At 47.5% G+C, this 25,611-nt stretch overlaps 1 protein-coding gene across 3 annotated transcripts in view; it reads left to right on the top strand.

Moving 5' to 3' along the window:
* Nucleotides 1-25,611, top strand: part of PPP2R3A (protein phosphatase 2 regulatory subunit B''alpha) — a 1,303,908-nt gene that overhangs the window by 1,068,872 nt on the left and 209,425 nt on the right. For all 3 annotated transcript variants that reach the window (XM_078665893.1, XM_078665894.1, XM_078665895.1), the window contains one exon: nt 888-1,157. In XM_078665893.1, the coding sequence (XP_078522019.1) occupies nt 888-1,157 (270 nt within the window). The remainder of the gene's footprint in view (nt 1-887; nt 1,158-25,611) is intronic.

The following is a 25,611-nucleotide window of genomic DNA, read 5'->3' as shown; positions in this document are numbered from 1 at the left end:
AACATGTCTTAAATCTCTGCCTGGAGTTTCTGAATTATATTTATTTGGAAATGTATGCCTAGTTATAGATATACATTGTATTTATGTGTATTGTGTAAACCTAAGAGTATGAATTTACATTCTTCGATAAAAGTCCTTTGTCTTTTTGGCTACATGTATTGCTTTGTTTAGTTTTCAATAATATGGTCCCTGTTATTTTAATATGAAGTAGAGCTGCTTCTTCATCTAGCTGCATTTCATTAGTAACTGAAAACTTAAAAGGCGCTGGATAAAGCAGTGGAGTTGTGTTGCTCCCATTTGGGGAAGCGAGGTAGGACACTTGAGAGGCAATGTCAGAATCCTAGAAGCCACTTGGCAGGCTCTTTCTGGCCAATTATCGTCTTCTCCTGAAAATACAGTAATGACAGTGGGATCAATGGGACATGAAGATAAATTATCATCAAAATTCTGAGATAGCGGTAAGCTTTATTCCTTAGCTATTTTTGATTAGATTTTAGAAACATGGGTTTCAACCTTGTAGTTTGTAGGATAAATGTTAAGGAGTTGAAGGATCTATTATATTCGCTCCACAGTATATGTTTTGCAACAGCAGCAAAATTATTAGCTTTTGCAACCCTTTGTTCTGGAGTTTGCGGCTACAGTAACGGCTATTCCTCCAAGGGGAGAGGTAGTAGGTTGACCCAATACATAGAATAATAATCCAGTGGTCAGTCATTTTAGTGTTGATCAATTGGAAACTTGTTCAAGCCACCCTGTAAAGATATGCATGTTCGGCTCTAACGGGATTCAGGGCTTAGAAATACAGTTACAGGAAATTGTGAAAAAAGAAGTGAATGCAAGTCATGTACATCGAACTTAATGATTTTTCTTTTTTTTTCTCTTCACAGGTTCAAAGCAGACAAGAAAAGAAGCCTGGAACTCCGCCCCCAGCACCAGTGATCCCTGTGCCTAGTCCTCGTCCTGCCTCTCCTCCACCGCCTGTGAATCATGTAATTGTCAGTGCTCCAATAGCTATAAACATTCCACGTTTCTACTTCCCAAAGGGCCTTCCAAACCCTTGCTCCACTGTGGATGAGTCCGTCGCCCGGGCTGAAGCTGCCTTCTCTGAAATGGAGGAGGAAAAAGCAGACATCTATGAAATGGGGAAAATTTCAAAGGTACGGTGTTGGTGAATGACCTATTGCCATGTTGCATGAGGAGGTAAATGTGTAGAGCAGAATCTGAATAATATAAAATATTTCAGGTGTTTGGGTCATTTAAAAATGTAAGCAAGAAAGTGAACCTTTCATCGATTGGAGAAGTGATATAAAGAACTTGCTTAATAAAATTGGAATACCAGTTTATATTTCTCTCTATCCATCGCAAGTGTCCCCCATTGTTTTATGTTATTTCCGAAGTCATCTAGGTTATAATTAGATTGGGGGATATCATGTTCAACATATGAAAAAGAAAAAAACATTAAGGTACTTTCCTTGTAAATAGCACATTTCTATTAAATGCACTTTACAGTATGTCATTGTATTAAGATCCTCACAGCATTTTCAATAGAAATGTTGTCACCCTCTCAAGAATGTAATTGGGCCCTAATGTTCCCAACCAATGTCAGACGTAATTTATAAGCAATGTAAATATCAGGTGCCTGTCCTCTATCTCTTCTTCCAGCCCTTGCTTTCATGCTCCTTTCTGATTTTCTTTCCCTTCTTGACAGTTAAGACAGGTAGGGCATGCAAAGAATTATATAGTCTAAAAGCGAGTGGACTAATCGATGCAAACCCTGTAACAGAATTGCTAATGTTTTCTTGTATAAAAATGTAATAAGACATGTTGAAATAAAAAAGAAATGTTGTCATCAGATAACCAGGTGCAACTGGGTAGGGCAGCACAGACTGCATTTCCAAACGGCGGAACGGGTGAGTCCCTGACATCCGAGATCGTTCACAAGAGCTGTGGTAGCAGGCAGGCGGCGACTGCACCCCCCCACGAACCATGGGGCGACGACTCACCACCACGGTCTCGGCCCCGAAACCTAGAGGATCGCCCTCGCCGACCCCTTCAGGAACAACCCCATTGGAGGACTCCACGCAATCGCAGGCCATGTCGGCCAAACTGGACAAAGTCCTGGCGGCAATAGAACTGTCCCGAGTAACTATGGAGAATAAGTTTGGGGAACTCGCCACAGACATCAACCTACTCCGGAATGATCATAGGAAGCTCGCGGATCGGGTCACACAGGGGGAGCGAACGCTGCGGGAGTTGGAACCACAGGCGCAGACGCAGCAGGAGGCTGTCAAGGAGCTGCAGGTTAGAGTGCAGGCCCTGGAGCACAAGACAGATGATTTGGAGGGTCGCTCCAGACGTAGCAATATACGTATCCTTAATCTGCCGGAGGGAGTGGAAGGGTTGGACCCCGTACAGTACATGGAGACATGGATCGGCACATTTACCCGTGCGCAAGATCTCTCACCCTTCTTCTCCATTGAACGGGCGCATAGGGTCCCAACCCGAAGACCTTGCGCGGGTGCCCCCCCCCCGACCATTCCTCCTGAAATTGCTTCTCTATCGTGACAGGGATACAATACTACGGGCAGCCAGACACGCAAAGACGCTCAAAGTGGAGGATAAACAGGTGATGCTATTCCCGGACTACTCGCAAGCAGTACAACGAAAACGCGCCACGTTCCTAGCAGTGAAACGCACCCTCCGCACCCATATCATTCAATATGCATTGCTGTTCCCGGCTCGCCTGAAGATCATCTCCAAAGAGTCCACACACTTCTTCGATACTTCAGCGGAAGCAGGAGACTGGGTGGAACGACATATCGGAGATCTCACTGCCGCACCAACTTCACAGAACCACCAATCCCATAGAGGGCGACGACGGCAACCTAAACGAGTGGCCCTGACACAACTCCACCGGCCCTCGGTTCCCACCACTAGAAACTCCCCTGGTCTGGAACAGATAATCGCGGAACGTAGGAGGGCTCTGCAGGCGGCATCGGAGGCCAAGCACACGGGCGAGGGCTCGGACGAAGATAGAGGCCCACACATCTTCTCATCTGAGGAAGAACTCAGCGAGACACATACCTCCCGTGAGGGCTCCTTGACGCCACCTCTGGTGACCCCGCAAACGGCGGACACTCTGATATGACGGATTGCGACTGAACGATTGGCTCCGAACAGAACGCCTCAGGTTGGCAGGGCTTCTGCAGTACCACTGGTCAGTCATGAGCTGCGACCGCGGCGACAGGCATCATCCCCCTTTTTTGCAGCTTGACATGGGCGGCGACAGCACCGATCACCGGTGGTGATACGCTAACACCCCCCCCTGTAACGAACTAGAGACACTGCAAGATGCACAGTTTGGACGTATTGTCTTGTACAAAAGGCCCTGTTAGTTGGGACGGTTCCCCGAACACAGTTACAATGTTTCCCTTGTTACCCTACTTTCCTATGTTCCTCGGTGGGACACTAACGAGGATGAAGCGAACGATGGGGCAGGTGAGGACACGGATGGGAAGAACAGAGATGATAACTAACGACACTCATGACAGCGAGGGTTCCTAACACTGACTTTACTCTGCTTACACTGAATGTACGGGGTATGCACATGGCAAGTAAGCGATACGCAGTGTACGCCTACATAAAAAGACAACAGGCACACATAGCTCTCCTACAGGAGACCCACCTGACAGCGGCGGAGGTTGCGCGCCTTCAAAGAAAGTAGAGGGGTACGTTATGCGCCACAGGGTACTCAGCGTTCGCTAGAGGAGCGCTAGTATGGATTAGGCCAGGCACCCCCTTTCAGGAGCAAGTGCGTTACGCAGACAAAGAAGGCCGATTTGCGATGATAAGGGGTCTACTGGATGGACAATCGGTGCTGATAGGTAGCATATACGCCCCGAATGTAGAGCAGGCCACCTTCTGGGACCATCTCACGGGAACACTATCCCAACACACACTTCTCCCCTGGATCCTATGCGGGGACTACAACTGCGTCTTGGACACTAGTCTAGATAGGTCCCGCCCCCCGCCGGCACATTCACCGATCTATAAACAGACAGACCTCTTTAAAAGGTGGGTGGAACACTGGTCACTTGTAGATGTGTGGAGGGCGCGCCATGCTGACACCAGGCTTTGCTCCTTCCGCTCGGTTCCTCATGACTTATGCGTCCGTCTGGACCGCTTCTTATGCTCCACGATCATACTCCCCAAAGTACGGCACACAGATTATCTGGGTAGGGTCCTTTCGGACCATGACGCACATATCCTGACCATTACATGGAAACCGCCTCACCCCCCTATACCCACATGGAAACTACCACGTGAGTGCCTCACGGATCAGGTGTTCAAACAAGAACATGGAGACCATATTCGTGATCACTTTACATTGAACAGGGGAACAGCTTCCTCGAGATCACTGGAATGGGATGCACATAAGGTAGTAGCGAGAGGGCACTGCATACAGATGGTAGTGGGAGTGCGCAAACCACTTGAGGGAGCGCTACAAACCGCAGAACAGACCCTAGCGACTCTCACCAAAAAAGAGGTCACGGGGGAGGCCACCATCGAGCAACTGGCCGAGTCAAAGACGGCCTATGCTACGACCCTGAGGGACCTCCGTAAGTATAACTTCCGGTTATATGCCGCCAGGATGCACCGTGAGGGCAACAGGGGAGGAACACTCTTGGCTTGGCTGGCCAAACAAGACCTGGAAATAAAACCGATTACCGAAATTAGGGATCAGGCGGGCAGACTCCGACAGTCGCAATCTGACATACTAACAGTTTTTCACACCTATTACGCCTCGGTTTATCGCTCATCGTGCCAGGAGGATCCACACGCGGTTGACGCATTCATACACCCACTGACACTTCCGCAGATCCCATCGGCGGATCAAAAACAGCTAGATAACAAGGTGACGACCGCGGAGGTCAAGCAAGCGATTAGAGAGTTGGCCCGTAACAAGGCCCCGGGTGTGGATGGCTTTCCTCTTGAATATTATAGCGCATTCTCGGCCCAATTGGTTCCACATATGGTTACCATGTACAACGAGTCCCTCGACAGAGGTGAGCTGCCAGGATCCTTGAGGGAGTCGGTGATAGTTACATTCCTGAAGCCACATAGAGACCCCACTGCCCCCTCGCCTTACAGGCCCATTACATTGCTTAATGCGGACTGCAAGGTATTGGGCAAAATACTGGCTGATAGAGTGGCTCAAATATTGCCCCCGCTGGTCCACCCAGATCAGTGCAGTTTGTGCCGCGGCGCAACACGTCGCAGAACATACGCCGATTATTCCATATACAGGACACCACGGGAGGCCGGTTCCCAAATGCTGCTTGCCTAATTTTAGACCTTGAAAAGGCGTTTGACACCCTGCTGTGGCCCTATTTATTTGCAATCCTCCAGAAACTCAACATGGGACCGAGACTACTTGCATACATTAGACTCCTCTATACCAACCTTACCACCCGAGTCAGACTGAGCAAATACATCTCCCCGGGGTTTGCGGTGGAACGAGGGACCAGACAGGGGTGCCCGCTGTCTCCCCTACTTTTTGCCCTGGCGGTGGAGCCCCTGGCGATACGCCTGAGACTAGAGGGTGCGAACTGGGGAATTCCGCTTGCAGACACAACACACTGTGTCTCGTTGTACGCGGATGACCTCCTCATATACATTCGCGACGCCACCAGAGACTTAACAAGTATCTGGGAAACGCTGGGAGATTTCACGAAGGCGTCCGTTCTCAAGGTGAATTGGGACAAATCCACGCTCTACCCGCTAAGTCCCCATTTAGCCCCATTCCAAGTACGGATTGGATCACAATCACTTGCATGGAATGGAGATGCCCCTAGATATCTGGGAGTACGCCTGTACCATACCCCGGAAGATCTGTATGAAGAGAACCACCGTAAGACGTTAGCGGGGCTTAGAACCGCGGTGGGGTTTTGGAAAACATTACCCCTTGCTCCAATAGGACGAGTGGCCATCGCGAAAATGATCATGGTCCCCCGCCTGCTATATCATTTCACTAATCTCCCGGTGATCCCGCCGCGCTCCTTTTTCAAAGAATTAGATCGCCTTCTCACAGAGTTGATCTGGGGAGGCGGCAGACACAGAGTAGCATTAACAACACTCTATCTGCCCACGACAGCGGGAGGTCTAGGTGCCCCGGCCTTTGAGGCATACTTTTTGGCAGCACAATTACAGTGGCTCTCGTATTGGACGGCGGGGCTGCACATGGGGGAATCGGTCACTGCGGAGGGCCCCACGCCATTGCCAGCACTGCATAGACTGTTGCTTCCTGGAACCAAACCGATACGCTCCCGGCCGCGCCTGGTTTCCATAGCTCGCACCTGCATGATGAGAGTGCACCGTCTGTCGAAGGACACGCCCCTCTATTCCCCCCTACTGCCACTAGTGGGTTTCCCCAGAGGGGACGCGTACTACACGGAGGGCTCCCTACGCACCTGGACGGAACTAGCGGTTACGGAAATGGAGTCCATGTTTGAAGACGGGCACCTTAAGACATTTGCTCAAATGATGGAGCAGTACGACCTCCCACCCGGGGCAGTTCCTGCTTCATAGACAGCTTGTAGACAGCAGTAGACGGTTTTGGAATCCCGACGTAGAGGAGCTCCCAACACATCCAGTGATTCATACTATCTTACACATGGGGGTGGGTTGTCATCTAGTCACTTGGCTCTACAAAGCGGTACGTACACTGGTCCTACCGACATTACAGCCCCTACGCCAGAAATGGGAGACAGACATCGGAAGGGTGGTACACGACAAGGAATGGGACACTGCCTTAGAATACCCCAAGAAGGTCTCCAGAAATGCACGATTTTGAAATATACAATTTAATATCCTTCATAGGGCGTACCTCACACCACATCGTCTTCAACAATTCTACCCTGACACACAATTTACATGCCCCCGCTGCCACTCTACTGCGGCGGACTTTAGACACATGTTCTGGGACTGCCCCACCATACAAGGGTACTGGGATAGAGTGCACAGAACATTGAGGGACACGACCCAGGTCACAAATATGACGACATGGGAGGCTTGTGCTCTGGGGATATTCCGCAGGAAAAGAACTGAGAACATACGATACCGTTTTATGTCCTTAGCAATCCTGTTGGCGAAAAGGGGGATAGCCATGCACTGGAGATCCCCAACGGGCCCACCAGAGGCAGCCTGGATAGGCGCGGTAAAAAAGTGGGGGAAGGCAGAGGAAGAAACACTTCGGGAGGAAGAACTGAAAGGGACCCGTAAACGCCCTATTTCCTTAGAATGGGCGCAGTTGCTACACACATTCACATACGAGACGGACCCCCCCGAGCCCCCACCTGATGGACAACCCCAAACTCAGCCGTCCTCTTCGGCCCCACTCACTGCGGGATACATCTGAGGGCCACCAGACACCCAGGAGCATGCCTGTTCGGGAGCTGACCCTAGACTACCCCCTAGCTCACACCACGTTCGAAACAGTATTTGTGTAGCTACTCCCCTCCTCATGCGTTCCGGCGCAGCACCTATGCCCCGTCGAGCTCCTACGCCTATCCGAACAACAGAAATCCGACAGAACCTTAGTCAGAACCCCCCCGACACCCCACTTCCCCAGTTGCTGATTCCCCACAGTTGAGAATCGTTGAATAATAGACCGGCAGACAGCCCGGGCACAGTTATATACTGAACACACACATAGCATTGATAGTTCCAAAGAGAATCTGGGATACACCTACATTACTGGCCCCACCTAATATGCCTGTAGTGATACCTCACACCCGACTGAGAGTTACTATCGGAAAAGGACCGACGATGCGGTAGGAAATACATGCATCGCCGTTTACTGGCGGGTGACACACTGACACCTCTCCGATACATCATGATGTCTCTACGACGAGTCACATACTGAGCACACAAGGCTTTGACACATGGAAAGAGAAAACCTGTGGTCACGAGACATGCAATTTTACCTATCTGATGTAAAACTGTGGTAATGTATTGCGATTATTGTCTGTTCTTCTTTTTGTTATGTGATGATTCAGACCCAATAAACAAATTTAAACAAAAAAATCAGATAACCAGGTGCAAGAGAAGGCTCTAAATGATTTGGCTCAACTCTGGTCGTTAGAAAGAAAGGTGGATATTTTCAAGAAGCTTATATATATATATTTTTATATTTATTTATACTTTTTTTGACAGTTTTTATAATTGTATTTGCAAATGTATTGGAGACTTTTAAGTTAAGCAACACGTGGTGCCATTACAGAGATTAGCAGCATGCCTAGCTCTTAAACTAAACAAGCATTTACAATGCAATAGGTCTCCCAGTATTAAAGTTTGAGCTATTGGCATTGTATATTACAATGTGTTACATTAATTTGTTATCAAACTCTGAATTGTTGTATAAAGATGATTTGCAAACTGTCAAATGTTGCTGAAATAGTAAGCAACGTTGTGAATAATATTGTTTACTAGTCATCCTTGGGTACCAGAGTACTTCACTTGAGGCAGCTCACTACTCTGCACTCACTACTCTGCACTCACTACTCACTACTCTGCACTCACTACTCTGCACTCACTACTCTGCACTCACTACTTTGCACTCACTACTTTGCACTCACTACTCTGCACTCACTACTTTGCTCTCACTATTCACTACTTTGCACTCACTACTCACTACTTTGCACTCACTACTCTGCACTCACTACTCACTACGCTGCACTCACTACTCACTACGCTGCACTCACTACTCACTACTTTGCACTCACTACTTTGCACTCACTACTCTGCACTCACTACTCTGCACTCACTACTCTGCACTCACTACTCTGCACTCACTACTCTGCACTCACTACTCACTACTTTGCACTCACTACTCACTACTCTGCACTCACTACTCACTACTCTGCACTCCCTACTCACTACTCTGCACTCACTACTTTGCACTCACTCATTTGCACTCACTACTCACTACTCTGCACTCACTACTTTGCACTCACTACTCACTACTCTGCACTCACTGCTCACTACTCTGCACTCACTACTCACTACTCTGCACTCACTACTTTGCACTCACTACTCACTACTCTGCACTCACTACTCACTACTCTGCGCTCACTACTCACTACTTGGCACTCACTACTTGGCACTCACTACTTTGCATTCACTACTCTGCACTCCCTACTCTGCACTCCCTACTCTGCACTCCCTACTCTGCACTCCCTACTCTGCACTCACTACTCTGCACTCCCTACTCTGCACTCACTACTCTGCACTCACTACTCTGCACTCACTACTCTGCACTCACTACTCTGCACTCACTACTCTGCACTCACTACTCTGCACTCACTACTCTGCACTCTGCCCTCACTACTCTGCCCTCACTACTCTGCCCTCACTACTCTGCCCTCACTACTCTGCCCTCACTACTCTGCACTCACTACTCTGCACTCACTACTCTGCACCCACTACTCTGCACCCACTACTCTGCACCCACTACTCTGCACCCACTACTCTGCACTCACTATTCTGCACTCACTACTCTGCACCCACTACTCTGCACCCACTACTCTGCACCCACTACTCCTCCCTCCTCCCAGTCTCGGGGGCGGTTTGTATGTTACAGTAGTGGCCTAACGGCCAGAGCTGTCGACGTTGGAACTGGGGGGCCAGTTCGAGTCTCGGCGTCGACTCAGCATCCTGTGTTTCTGGGCCAATCACGTAATCTCCCCGTGCCTAAAAACATGAATGTGTCCTTGTGTGATATTTAATGATGATGCTCATTTAAAGCGCTCCAGTACCTACGGGTCGAGTTAAAGCTATATAGAACTGCACAAAAAAATAATACTGTGCTCTAAATCAGTCCACCAAACTGCAGCGTGCAATATGGGTTTAAAGATAACATACTCCCCCCACCCATAGCAATAGTGTTTTCACTGGAGTCACCTTAATCTATCCATCCAACTCCAATCTCTGCCCCATTTAAAGTAGTGAAGAATACATACATCCGTTAATCTTATTTATGAGTGGAATGCAGAATTGGGATGGTATTGAAGGCCAATGTTTTGAAAAAGTTCTGAATATGCCCATGTCAGCTTGACAAACAAAGCTTTCACGTAACCTAAAAAATAAAAGGTGACCCCACCGGAAACCACCGGATCAAATTAAGCATTGCAGCCGCAGTGCCGATATTTTGTACAAATCAGCCAGTAAATGGGTATTTGGATTTCAAAAAGAGGTCTGTGAGGAGGCACGGGATTTCAACATGGCGGACAGCTGGGGCCGTATTCCGCCGATAGAGAACATTGCAGCCCTCGCCGAGCCGGACTTGATAGGACTGCCCCTCCCCTAAGAGCTCCCATCCGGCAGACGTCACAAGAAGGAATATGAGAGCGGAGCAGCGTGGGATCACAGACCGGCAGAGACGGGCAGCGGGCAACGAGAGGAGAAACCGGCGGAATCCAAGGACTGCACGGAAGAGAACAGGACCGGACAACTTAGTTGTAGGAGGTAGGAGGGGGAGGGGGTCTCGGTGCACTTGTGTGTGTGTGTATGCTCGTGTGTGTATGTATGTGTGCGACGGCGGGGGGGCTCGGTGCACTCGTGTGTGTGTATGCATGGGAGAGTGTGTCTCTGTATGTATGTATGTGCGTGCGTGCATGGGCTCTCGTGTGTGTGTCTGTGTGAATGCGCATGCGTGTGGGAGCTTCCCAGGAGACAGCAGCTGGCCACAGCGCTCGTTCGCGTGCGCGTGACCCGCTCAAATCGCCTCCTCGGAGAGAAAATGCGCGTGGCCAGGTGCTGTCTCCTGGGAAGCAGACCCAGCGACATAAGATCTCCTGGCGGACACAGCGCTTACGCGCTGTTAAACGCCAGGAGACCTAATAAAAAACGATTAGAATAAGATAACAAGCACTGACAGTGCCAATAGGTCCGGCTTTAAAGGGGTGTTGTACAGTAATGTGAAGCTTTACATGTAGATCAAATAAGAATGAATATGTATTTGTGTGGAAGCAAAGAACTGTAGAATAATATTGGTGTAGCTTAAGAGATGGTCAGGGGACAGTTGCACAGCCAAGAGAGATCTAAAAATCTATATAGGTTAGTGATTTACCTCATTCCATCTGTGCTGCTGCCAGAGAAAAATTCCATAAGTTATCTAAAACACTTTAATCACATTACAATGTTATGTGGGTGCCCCTGAAAGTTCAGACTCAGTGAGCTGGATAAATAAACAAAATGATCACATCTGTGTGGACGGCAATCACTTGGAAGCACACAACTTCTGCCCATTCAAATCATGTACTCCTGGCTCCCAACGTATGGGCAGAGCCAAAGCCCCTCTCCTTGTGATTCTCACATAATTGTCGGGCAACGAGTGCGCTGTCAAGCCAGACCATTACAACTTAAACTACAATCAAACTGAAACTCTAATTGATGGTAAGCTTTCTTCATTTAGAAAATGTAAATTAATGCATGTTAGATGTCCTGAAAGAGCTTTGGCATGCAGTAAATTAAATATTGTACCAGAAAACAACCGTAATACAAATAGTGTGCTTTAATTATTTGAGAACTTACCAGTACTTGGATATAAAATGCTTTTGTCTAACAGTCATTAGGAGGCTCTCTAAAAGAACGATGTAATGTAAACAAATGGTTATTTCAAAGTGATTCTTAGCATAATAATAATTCATTATTCTGTTTTTCAGCAGACAGATTGTTTATAAAGCAAGCCAAAACAAATACAGAGTTTTTTGGAACAGAAATACCTCAATCAGTTAATTTACATATAACACATTGTTTACGACCCAGCTTTGCTCTCATGGTTGTTGTGTGCACCCAAGCAAAGTTATTTGTATCCAATCTTTCTAATCCTAAGAAAATCTTTAACCTCGAAAAACTTCTGCCAGGTTATACCCTATAGTTGCTACTAGCCAGTTTACATTCACTCTTTTAAGGCAGTCTCATCTTTCATGTGTGTCGTGGCCTTCATTCTTAATGTCGGTTAGGCCTTTGGAAATTAGCCTTCACCTAAGAACACCATTCTATTTGCTGTGGGCAGATAGGCCCTGTAAGACTTCGCTCCCTCCAGGTACTCCCACTGACGTTGAGAATGTGGCCTAATGGCTGGGCTCGTAAATCTCAGAGCTGGGGAACAGGCTTCGAGTCTCGGCAGGGACGCTCAACATTCTGTGATTCTGGACAAATCACTTAATGCCCCCGTGCCTAACAAAAATGAATGTGTTCTTGTGTAACGTAACTGGTGCTCATGAAAAACCCTCCCAATACCTTCGGGTCGAATTTGCGCTATATAAATCTCCACAAAAAAAAGAATACATTTGGAGCCTTTATCTAAGACTGCTTTTACTAGCCCCATCCCAAGCTGTGAACCATATTTTCCCTTTTCCTGGACTCAGGTGACTACTCACCAGTCAATTGCATGTGCAGTGTTCTCCGTGTTATTATTTTGAACAAGTTAGATGCTGGTTCTTATTTGGAAAAAAAAACAGTTTTATCGTAATATGATTCTTAAAAGGCGTGGTAAAGAAGTTGGGAAATTGCTCTTGAAACTTTATTCCTATGTCTGAAGCAAATTTACCACTTTTAAAGCAAATTCACACAGTTTTGGGAGACCTGTGAAAGTATGACAGATTTAGTTTACCAGGAGTAATCACTTGAATATTAATTCAAGAGCAGTTCCCAGCAGGTAGAATATTCTGTGCATTAATGGGAAACTAAATCCAAAGGGTATTTCAATTCAAAGAAAGATAGGTTGAGGGGATTCACCTGCTTGCACAGGTAGGCACTCCCTGAAATGTCCATCGACCTTAAAACCCTACACCTATACCAATCCTATTATCAGGATTGGAATTTTGCATTTATTTGCACCACAAAATTGGACTTAGTTGAGCATGTATATGTGGGAATTGGGTGCTAGGTGCTCAAACATCATATAAGTCAAGAAATCCTGGAAGTTTGTTTCCTTTTTTGTTTTTATCTTTTTGTGTGTGACCACAATGTAATGTTCTGCAGCCTCCGCTGCCGCTGTGAGGTGAACGACTCTTTTCCTAAATTCCTGGCCGTGAGAGGAACGGACCAACAACGCCTACATCTCTCAGAGGCAAAAGCTCCCTCACACCTGACATCGAGCCGGGGGGCGAGATAAAAAAAAGCTAGCGGTCCTCCCGCAGCGCCAGAAGCGCACCGGACTGGGGGCATTGTTCTGCAGCCTCCGCTGCCGCAGTGAGATGAACGGCTCTTTCCTAAATTCCTGGCCGTGAGGGGAACGGCCCAACAGCGCCTACAAGTTTCCAGAGGCCGTGAGGGGACTAGCCCAACAACGCCTTCATCTCCCAGAGGCCCACGCTCCCGCACACCTGACATCGCGCCGGGGGGGGGGGGGGGTGCAATACAAAACCAACGGACCTCCCGCAGCACGGGACGCGCACGGGCGTGCCCGGGCCAAGGGCGGGCCCGTCTGCACCTGTCATAGCCAGGAAGAGACAGGGCAGGGCCGCCCCCCTTACATCTGAAGATCTGGCTCTTAGCCCAGTGACGGAGTTTGCTGCAGGTACTGTTTACCACTTCTCATTACTGCCATTTTCGAGCCCTCTGGTAGTACTGGTGCTCCTCTGTTACCAGTTTAATCCTCTTATATCATATTCTACCAGGTCCACTTGTGACTTTGCTTAAAAACTATATGGGCCTGGACTTTGCATTTTAACCTAGGTACCTGTTCCGCGCATGGTAACTCAGCTTCTTCCTACGGATTTTAAATTTTTTCATCACCGCTATTTACTCATACTTTCGCACTTTTGCACTTTTAAGCTCATATTTGTTGCCCTGTTGAGCTTCTACTGTTGACATTTGATTGGTTTATGCCTTAAGTACTGTATTGCTGCACTAAGCACTTTGATCTAGGTTCTGGCATTGATCCTTGCACTTCTGAGTTAGTAACTGGATTATATGTTTTTATATTATTGCTGCTAAACAATTTATATGCATATTGTATCTTCTTTTTAGCGTTAACTTAACACTCTGTTGAGGTTTTAAAGTTGGTTGGATTGTGTCAGAAGTACTGTATTGCACTTTGCACCTTGTACCCTGCATAAGGCACCTTGTTTTAAACTCGACTTAGTATTCCTGTTGAGACGTACATAAATTATTTTAGGGTCCACTGAGTTAGTCAATATGAATAGGCAGAATCCAAACTTGGGGAAAAGTGTGGCAGGAACCTTAGATGCCTTTATTTTGAGGGCAGAATCAGCCCCCATTAATGAAATTAAACTTAAAGAACTTAGGCTAGATCCCCACCTCTCACAAGGTAGACTCTCTCTAACCCCCGTAACCTCTGATTCGCAAATGGATTTAAATCAGGAGGAGGCTTCCCTATCCCGGCTGAGCCAGTCTCCATTCGTTGCTCCAGTTGTGGTGAAAGACTGTCTCTTGCTCATCCTTGGAACAAGAACCAAGCCCTGTTAAAACTAAAACTACAACTAGAGGGCAGAAGGCAACATTGAAGTTAACCGGTAACATCGACCCGCCAACTGTAAAAAAGGAGAAGCGGGGATTAACCAATCTTAACAAATCTGCCCAGGGCACATTAGGGAGGAAGACAATAGCTGTGCCAACTACGAATGTTTGCAGAGAGGGTCTCCCTGTTCAGATGAACCAGATAATGTTTGGGCAAACTATCGACAGCACACAGGAGGTGAATTTTTGGGGCAGGTTGGAAACTATGATGTCCACTTTACTAGATCCAATCTTCCAAAAAATTGGTTCAGTAAAAGCTAGGTTGCTAAAATTAGAGGGGTTGGTGGGCCGCAACCCGCCAGACACAGTATCCGTTAGCACAAACACTAGTAAAGACCTCATCCCCACCGGGGGTAAAGGAGGAGGGGTAGGCTCAGTGGAGAGGCTTGCAGTGAATAGTGAGTTGGGTGATAAGAGCAGCTCCAAAACCTTTAGAACTGACAGGGTAGATACTCCAGAAATTTCACGCAAGTCCCCTATTAGAGCAGGATCATCTGTGCCTCACAAGATAAAGAGACCAGAAGAAAGGGACACACAGTAAGTCTCCCTGTTATCGACCTTCCACCAGAATCTACCCCATACATAGTGGTTCTAAAGAGTGTTCTTTCCCTCCTTAAAGGGGTTAAAGAAGATTACGGGCAGTTGATAAATAAAGTTAATTACTGGTTTACTCACAACACTTCCCTAGGTGTCGTTCTGACTAGAAATATTCTCATGGCTCGTAGGGTCAGCTGGATAGGGAGCACACACAAAATGGGCTCTGGCGATTGCGTGATTGTAAATTTTGATAACCCATATATTGCCGGCCGTATTTTACCTGGGGATAATGACCTCTCCCCCCTTACAGGGATCTGGCATTAGGGTCTTACCTTTGGGTTACTTCTATAAGCCAGGCCCGCCTAGGGTCATGACTGAAAATGTCCCCAGAGTATTTTTTAGAGGTGGGTGGTCAAATAGACTAGCATTTAGGCAACAGGCTATTCACAGGGTTTACCCACTCTTGGAATCAGACCGGCAGTTCGGCACTGACCTTTTTTTGACATATAACAACCGATTTTCTGCTTTAACTGGTCTGGAGGATTGTGATTGACTAACCCCTGAGCTGGGTCCGGTGGTTCCCTCTGAGACCATAGTGGAGGCAGCTTCAAGGCCTTTAGATGTTAGACCTAACAACTTCTTATCTTGGAATATTGCTGGGTTGGCCAATAAGCTTCATGACCCTCTGTGGGTACGATACGTAAGGCAATTTACGGTAATTAGCCTTCAGGAAACATGGTCGGTGGATTGTGACCTGTTTCTGGAAGGTTACAGGCTTTTTTTGTCCCGGTTTCATCGCTGAGCGGTAGACCACTGGGTGGTCTAGTTGTATATATCTAGGTAGCTGTCGACTGCAAGATTCAGGTAATGCTAACTACACATCCTGGAATTTTGGCATCGTTAGTAAAAAGGGGAGATACCAGATGGGGGATTGCCTGAATTGGGACACTCCTCCCCAAAGGTTTAGGGGGCCCCTAAAGGGGTGTGGGCCTCCCTGCAACGCAGTGACTTCAAGGGCTTGTTACACCTTGTTACGCCTCCGCACTAATCAATCTCTTATTTGTGGCTAAGGTCTTACTCTTTTCGACCTGTATCTCTGATCATTGTGGTGCCTCTTAGGTCTATGAATATTATATGTCACTGTTTCATTTGTGATTGATCTGCATCTACATACTGGATCTGTCGTTAATCTCTCTTTAATTTAGATGTGTTTCAGTGATATATCATAGATCTGTGTCCAAGACGATCTGTCGCTAATCTGTTTTCCTACCTTTATCTCACGTGTCTTTACTTGTAATAAGTCTCACTTGATGAATGGTCTTTATTTCTTCTTGTGGGTCCATGTCTGATCTATCTCCTCACTCTGTCCTGCTTGTGGGTCTGTTCTGCAGATCTGTGCCTGATACATCTTTTTCTGATCAGTTTCTCGGATATTTCTATTATTTCCTTTTGTGAGGTCGGTCTCTGTTTTTTATGATCCCTAACAAATGTCTCTCTTTTCAATCTTTGGCTTTCTCTCTCTGTTCCCCTTTCTCTCTCTCTCTCTCTCTCTTCCTCTTCGCCAGTCCTTATGTGATCTGTCTCTGTGACCCCTTCTTCTGTGAGTTGGTCGTTTTGTGGATATCTTCTGCACAATCTGTCTTCCGCCATCTTGCTCTCCAATTCTACTTTCGCCACACACAGAGGTACCTTTCATTCTGTCTACTCTGACAACATCCACGTCGATGAGGATGACGACAATGATGGTGAAGACGGCAACCACGTCGACGGCGACGTCAACAGCTTCCAGCCTGATTATGACGATGGTCTCGATGACGGTCCAGTCGACTGTGCCCCTCTCCTCATCGACGGTTCTAACATCGGCGGTGCCGGCTCTGTCGACGATACAAAATGTAGCAATTTCTATACAGAGCTGTTGCGTTACTCCAGAAATGCCAGTTCTAGAACCGGCGGACTCCCCTCCTGCTGATATTGGGGGCTTTCATAATCCAATGGAGAGAGCTTCTAAGTGTTTCGATCTGCCCATTCCATCTGTGCATTCAGAATGTTTTTTATATGACTTTAAAGAACCAGACAGGAAGTCAGTAAGCTCTATCCCTATTGTGGGTCATGTCTGGGATGAGGGGCTAAAGGTTATGTAGTCACCGGCCACAGTCATACCTGTGCTTCCGCGTCTGGAAAAAGAAGTACAATACTCCGGAAGATAGCCCCGCTTGTCTTGTCAGCCAGCCGAAACCGGATTCTGTGATTTCTCAAGGGGCCCAGAGAAAGCCTAAAAATCCAGTGGCCCTTCTTACCACACCACCTGATAAAAAGGGAAGGCTGTTGGATAATGCTGGGAAGAGGTTCTCTTCCATGTCGAGCCTCCTGGTCATAGCAGCCAATGCCTTGGCAATTCTTGGAAGGTAAGGTTTGATCGCCAGATGTGGTGTGATCTGTCTCCTTATCTAAACGAGCTGCCGGAAGAAGCTAAAGCTGAGGCCCAAAAGATACTCCAGGAGGTAGAAAGATCATCTTCCGAAATAATTGACTGCACAATGGATATTGCCACTACAGCATTCCATTCCCTAGCAGGGGCACCAGTCCTTCGACGCCAAGGCTGGCTTCGTGCCACTTGGTTCCGTCCGGAAGTCCAAAACAAGATCCTGGACCTTTCCTTTGACAGTGAGCCGCTCTTTGGGAATCACATTGATGATGCGCTGCAAGATATAAAGAAAGACACGGAAACTGCAAAGTCCCTTGGGATTCTACAATATCTCAAGCTCCTTTGGGGCTACGCCTCTTAAGCCGTAGAACTGGGGAAATGGATTTTGGAGGGTTGGGTGCAGGTATGGGGCCCACATATGGAGGTTTCTCAACCTGGATGTTTTGAATGATGTAATTGAGTCCCTTAGGACAGTGTGCTCAAGAAATAAGGAAACTGTTCTATTTTCTACACACGTCCTGAATGTTTTGTGGGATCTTCCGGGTATAGGCACTATTGGGGGGGAAGGCTAGGGGAGTAGGGGGTTGCTGTAGGAGGAGGCGCTTTGTGGGGGAGAAGGCATACATGTTTGGTTGTACAAGTTTAAAACCGGCTAAAGGAAGGAGAGGAGAAGTGTGCTCTTGTGACATTAACCCTCAGTGGCCATTTGCCCTGTATGTTGGGCTAAGGCACTGCGGCTTGGGATGGCTATTGAGGGAATGATATTAAAACACAAGGGTGGTAAGCATGTTACTTCGTTCCAGTTGGTGGCAGTTTTGCGCAAGGATCTGCTGTCTATTGTAGTGGACCTGATCGGTTTTGGAACCCACTCATTTAGAATCAGGGCAGCGACAGAATTGGGTCAATGGGGTTGGGGCCAAAGGAGTATCAAGGAGCTGGATAAATGGTTGTCAAATTGCTTTTGTAGATATATCAGTGGGGGTAGATGGGGGAGGGAGTAACTGTGCAGGTTGCCTACATGTTTTCTATTGCAGGTTCTTTTCCTGGACTCCAGGTGGCAGGGATGAACATCTGTATTGTGGGCCTTTCTTTTTGTGAAGTGGGCGAAGCAGCAAGCTAGGGACAGCAGCCATGGCATGAATCTTGGTTTTATCAAGTCGTTCTACAACATAACTTGGGTGGGGAAAAGGGGGATGCGGTGGAGGGAGCTCATTCCCTGTCTGAATAGGCTTTGAGTGGGGGGAAATGTTCAGATGTGCTTCTTCTTCATTTAGGGGGAAATTACCTGGTAGTCCAGAAGAGCTTGGCATTTATTAAGGCCATGAAGGAGGATCTAAAGGAGATACACAGGTTATAGGCCGGTTGTCGCACAATGTGGACTGAATTCATCTCAGTAGAGTATGGTGGTGTGGGGTGGGTCAAGCCCTCTGCCATAGATAAGGCTTGGAAAAAATTAAACAAAGCGATAAGCACATTTTGCAGGGACACTTGTATTGGCAGAGTAAATCATTTGGATGGTGTCCACTTGTCATTTATAGGAATTAACTTTACCTCCTATAGATGAAGCTGGCTCTGGCAAAAGCATTGGGCATTCAGTAATTTGGGACATTACCCTCTGGGCACACAAGTGGACTAGGAGTGGGGGCGGTTGGCTGAGATGTTACCATGATTTACAGAAGTTTGTCAGTGGTAGTTCAGGCTGAAAAGGAACGGGTAGGCAAGTTCACGCCTGGATAACATAGGAAGTTTAAGGTTAGGTAGGAAGTTGCTGGGGGTTCAAAGGGTAATTGGGGTAGGAAAGCTGAAGGGATTTCAGAGGTCCCAGTTACAGTTGATCAGCTCTAATGCAAGTTTTTTTAATGAGCTTTTAAGTTGTTATAGGGGATGGGTATTTTAGGGGTGGAAATAGCTTATCATAGTTAATTAAAGATGTATAGTGAGGTTATAGTTTTGTACGGCAAAGACACAGGTTGTGTTGTAATGTGCACCTGTTTTAATAAAGCGGCCTTTTCACACAAACTAGGTGTCAGTGGTCTGTGCCGCTCCCCTCTTCCCCAATGCCAAAATTGCCTTCTGGGCGTCATGCTATATATGCCCACGCATGTGGAGGCTATAATGGCCATTCTGAAATGTGTTTTCTGCTGTAGAAAGGCCATTCGAATATGTGTCCCAGGGTACCTGTGCATATGTTGTGACTGATGCGGGTGCATGAAGCCATTCCAATGTTGCTACTCATAAGTGCGCACATGTTGTGATGAAAGAGTTCATATGTGTCATGATACATCTGTGGCTATTGAGGCATGTTTTATTTAACATTCCAATATGTCCTACTGTCAGTTTAGAATGTTTAATGAAAAGGGAAAAAGAAAGTATAATGACTAGTTGCAAATAGAGGAAGTGAGAGACCCAGTATCACTTTGCAGTTACCGGACTCTCATGAGGAAAAATATATTTTTTCTTTTAAATGGTCAGTGCGATCGGGGAGCGTTGGGGTGCAGTGGAAGAAGAAGGAAGGCATTGCATGAGGTTGCAGGAGCGTAGGATAAAGAAAAAGAGATTGGAGAAGGTAGAAAGCTGAAAGAGAGAGTGTCAGGCGGAACAAGCAGCCTGTGGAGAGATGCAAAAAAAAGTAATTCATTCCGCAGTGGAAGTAAACAATTCATCTAATCAGAATACTGTGAGACCGAAATACTTCTGGCTGGGACAGACACAAGACTAGGGAGGAAAGGCAGCCAATTAAGAGCAGAAACTCGAGATAGAAAATATCCATCAGATAGCGAAAAGATGGTGAACCAAAACCCACTCTTAAGCATGTATAATTTATTGGAAACCAACAGGTCTGTGACAGACAACTAAAGCTTTCTCTAGTGAGAACTAAAACACATTTTTGCTGTTTTATCTATCTGCAGTATGTCCAGCACGAGTCTGTTTCACTTTCTGTCTCTTTTGTACCAACCACTTCTGTCTAGTTTGCAGATCTGGCGAAAGGCTTACTGCAGTTGTCCTTGACCCCTACACCATAAACTGAATGCATGTCTCTTTGAATCTTCCAACAACAGGGGTAGTATGCCTTGCGAGCGGGCAATGTATTTTTGATTTGCTACTTCAAAAGTGTATGCACCAAAATGATCAGGCATTCAGTCAGCCCACTTTCTCCCCAAGCTCTGATCCAGCGTTTTGTTGCCTAATTTTTTCATAAATCACCGCGAAAATTGTTTTTGTCTTGATTAATTTACCACCTGCTTCCTCTAGTATTGAGCGTGAGCGCTGTACTAGAGCAATATTTGTTATGTTGTATTCTTTACTGCCCCCTAGCGGTTAAAGATAATTCTAACTCAGAATGTCATTTCAATTTATAGTTTTTTTTTTTTATTTCAAATCATTTTTATTGAAGCAAAGAACCAAAAGAAACACAATACAATAATTCTTCAGTCACATAAATGATTGACTCAGTTAGCAATGTACAATTACACAAAAGCAAAGAATATAAAGTATAAAGTAAGATAATGCTTGCAAAGCTGAATCACAGGTATATACAAAACGCTCAGTGTGAGGAGGTAGAGGCATAGGGTCCATAGGAGTACAACATGTGTATTTTCAAATACTGTAGGGGGAACGTGACAGTCTCAACAGTGAATACCTCAGGGAGGCTTGTAGTGAAATGAGGAAGCGTCCAATGATTTCCACAGCTTCTTATTTGTCGGCCTCCATGTGGATGCCTGAAGTGCCGGATTGTTAGCACCCCTCAGGAATGATAACCACTCTTGCCAGATTCTGAAGTTCACCTCCTTTTCACTTTTCCACTTGCACAGAACCACCTTACAGGCCAAAGTAAGCATTAAATCCATAAATTTCAATTTATAGTTATTTGTCATTGAAAGAGAAGTTGTCGTTGCATTTTACCCAACCGTTACTAGACAGTCTTTATTTAAAAAAAAAAAAAGATTTTCTTAAATGTTAAGGTTTCAGTTTAATATAACTAGGTAGTTTCATTTTTTCTTTGTTACAATGTTCCCTTGGTCTCCTTGGGTTTACAAGAAGCGTGTTGTGTTGCCCACTCGCCAGGTGGTTGTTTATGATTCTCATATCTCTTGCATTGGGCCACTGGAATCGTGTGAGAGGGAAAGACGATATGATATGAGGCATAAGGTTGCCTAAATTATTCAGCAAGAAAAGACAAATTCTGAGGCGTAATGCAGCACAGTTTTGAATTGGGTTACGTCATTATTTTTACTTATGCTAGCACTGTTAGGGAAAAGGTTTCATCCCATTAGTAACAGCTCAATCCACATATACAACAATAAGCAATTGAAAAGTGACCAGTTAACCTTTGGGCAGGTCATTCCACTGCACGTCAACACTTGTCACCATCACTTTTTATAATTTTGAACTATAATCATTTTTTTAAAATCTGCAATTCTTGCAGCAGAGACCGGATTATGTAGTTTATACAGCAAATCCCTAATTATGCGGAAAAACACTGCTGCTGAATTACATCGTTTATTTGATACATTGAAACATTTGTCTCATAATCAAAAATACATCCATTTAAAACCAGTTTAAAACATAAGAACACATAGAAACAACAATAAAATCGTTAAATACCCATATACAGTGGTCAATCAGAGCATTATAAGCGCAAAAGGGGGCATTCACAACCTAGCTGTGAATAGCCTTTTACACTTTAGTTCTGATTCTCCATGCTGAATACAGAAATTTGGAAACAGCCACCACCACAATCGAGGTTGGGTCACTTTTACATATTCTATATGCCTCTTCCCTCGTCAATATGCAAAATAACCTGCACATATGGACATTCCATTTGGACTTTGGTTTTGCATTAAGGGGCAAAAGAACATGTGCTCATAACTTTCCAAATGGTTTGGAGCATGGTCAGCAGTCAGATTTCTGGTTTGCCTTCCTCCACTTTGCGGTGAAGGCTGCTGTGGGTAAACACTCATATCTAAACTGAAGAAATATGGTTCGCGCCCGGGCGTATAAAATCCAATAATTCCTCAGCTGCCACACACAGACTTGTGAAGGAGGATCATTCTTGTCAAACTCCCTGCCGCTATGTTTTAGTCTCTAAGGCAACTAACTTTCTCTTCCACCCTCTTTTTGTAGCCTGCAAGAGATCCACCCTAGCCTTTTTTGCACTTGTCATTAAACCACCCCCTTCATGCTTTAGGAACCCCTCCTTTTATTTAGAGCACTCCATAGTTTGTCAAAGGCCGCAAGGTGTTTAGCCAGGACCAGGTTATTTTTTCCCCAGTTCACATACATTCTCTCCATGTGAGTAGCCAGAATTGAGACAGGGCCTCAACTCACTCAGGCGAGGCACTTACTACTTCCCATCTCACATTCCATCTGTTGTTTGTAACTACAAGGTGCCTATGACCGTTGCCCACATCTGCAGCTCTAGAAATGGCAATTGAAGTTTATATTCAGAACAACGAAAGAGCGTCAACAAAATCCATAAAAAACACACTACTTCCCCAGCAGATCCCCGGGAATACAATCTTACCAAGAGGAACAAGCATTTACAATGCAATGGTTTTGCCTTTGTTAAAGTTAGAGCTATTGGCATTGCTCTTGACATTATTTTTATTTATGTTTTTTAACATAAATAAATGGCATTGTCATTTACAATGCCACTAGCTTTATCTCTCGCAAATGACACACACACAGAGCCCCCCACACACACCCCCACACACAGCCACACAGAGCCCCCACACACACAGCCACACACAGCCACACAGAGCCCCCCACACACACAGCCACACAGAGCCCTCCACACACACCCACACAGCACAAGCAGGCAACAGGGGCACACGGAGGCACAAGCAGGCAACAGGGGCACACAGAGGCACAAGCAGGCAACAGGGGCACACAGACGCACAAGCAGGCAACAGGGGCACACAGAGGCACAAGCAGGCAACAGGGGCACACAGAGGCACAAGCAGGCAACAGGGGCACACAGAGGCACAAGCAGGCAACAGGGGCACACAGAGGCACAAGCAGGCAACAGGGGCACACAGAGGCACAAGCAGGCAACAGGGGCACACATAGGCACAAGCAGGCAACAGGGGCACACGCAACAGGGGCACCAAAACGGAGGCCCAAGCAGGCAACAGGGGCACAAAAACGGAGGCACAAGCAGGCAACAGGGGCACGAAAACGGAGGCACAAGCAGGCAACAGGGGCACACGGAGGCACAAGCAGGCAACAGGGACACACGGAGGCAACAGGGGCACACGGAGGCACAAGCAGGCAACAGGGGCACACGGAGGCACAAGCAGGCAAAAGGGGCACACGGAGGCACAAGCAGGCAACAGGGGCACGAAAACAGGCACAAGCAGGCAACAGGGGCACGAAAACTGAGGCACAGGCAGGCGACAGGGGCACAAGGAGGCACCAGCAGGCAACAGGGGCACACGGAGGCACAAGCAGGCAACAGGGGCACACGGAGGCACAAGCAGGCAACAGGGGCACACGGAGGCACAAACAGGCAACAGGGGCACACGGAGGCACAAACAGGCAACAGGGGCACACGGAGGCACAAACAGGCAACAGGGGCACACGGAGGCACAAACAGGCAACAGGGGCACACGGAGGCACAAACAGGCAACAGGGGCACACGGAGGCACAAGCAGGCAACAGGGGCACACGGAGGCACAAGCAGGCAACAGGGGCACACAGAGGCACAAGCAGGCAACATGGGCACACAGAGGCACAAGCAGGCAACAGGGTCATGAAAACAAGCACAAGCAGGCAAAAGGGTCACAAGCATGAATTGTAATTTAGACGGGGCTGAAGTGGAGAACGGTCAGTAGGGAAGTAGTGCGGCTGGTGCAGTGGTACCAGGCCGAAAGGTGAGAGGGGCTGTCTGCACCCCAGTTTGGACAGTTTCCACTACCTAACAGGGATTGGTGGGAGGGGGGGCGTACTTCTTGCTTGCTTTAGGGCTGTTACTTCGGGGACGCAGTGCACGCTCCTGCCTGCTGCCGCCGGGACACGACAACAGGCAGGGAGAGGACAGGCTGGGAGAGGACAGGGAGGAGACAGGCTGGGAGAGGGCAGGCTGGGAGAGGGAGGGGACAAGCTGGGAGAGGGCAGGCTAGGAGAGGGCAGGGAGGGGACAGGCTGGGAGAGGGCAGGTTGGGAGAGGGCACGTTGGGAGAGGGCAGGCTGGAAGTAGACAGGCTGGGAAAGGGCAGGCTGGGAAAGGGCAGGCTGGAAGTGGACAGGCTGGGAAAGGGCAGGGAGGGGACAGGCTGGGAGTGGGCAGGCCGCGAGAGGACAGGCTGCGAGAGGACAGGCTGCGAGAGGACAGGCTGCGAGAGGACAGGCTGCGAGAGGACAGGCTGCGAGAGGGCAGGCTGGGAGAGGGCAGGCTGGGAGAGGGCAGGCTGGGAGAGGGCAGGCTGAGAGAGGGCAGGCTGGGAAAGGGCAGGGAGGGGACAGGCTGGGAGAGGACAGGCTGCGAGAGGACAGGCTGCGAGAGGACAGGCTGCGAGAGGACAGGCTGGGAGAGGACAGGCTGGGAGAGGACAGGCTGGGAGAGGACAGGCTGGGAGAGGGCAGGCTGGGAGAGGGCAGGCTGGGAGAGGGCAGGCTGGGAGAGGACAGGCTGGGAGAGGGCAGGCTGGGAGAGGGCAGGCTGGGAGAGGACAGGCTGGGAGAGGACAGGCTGGGAGAGGGCTGGCTGGGAGAGGGCAGGCTGGGAGAGGGCAGCAAACAGCTGGCCTGGGAAAACAGCACAGGGATCCTTGAAACCAACGCCCGTACTTCATAACTGTAACCAGTCCCTATAAGACCAGGGAAGCAGTGCTTGGATCCCTGAAACCAGAGGCAATTCTCTGTGTCTGAAGCCTGTCCGGAAACTTGCTACGACTTCACCAGTGCAGCTTTCACCTACAAACGCCTACACCTACAAACGCGTAAAATGTGCTTTAAGAGCGAAATTTTGTGTATAACTAACTATACAGCAAAGAATGCCCAGTACGGACTGTAATAATATTTAAACGCATTTACCAGAACTGATTTAAGAATGAAATAACAACGTACAATGCATTCTAAAACAGCTTCCAATAATTAATGTA

The sequence above is a fragment of the Lissotriton helveticus genome, chromosome 11, assembly GCF_964261635.1.
Source record: "Lissotriton helveticus chromosome 11, aLisHel1.1, whole genome shotgun sequence".
Taxonomy (NCBI): domain Eukaryota; kingdom Metazoa; phylum Chordata; class Amphibia; order Caudata; family Salamandridae; genus Lissotriton; species Lissotriton helveticus.
This window is presented reverse-complemented; position numbering and strand designations above follow the sequence as displayed.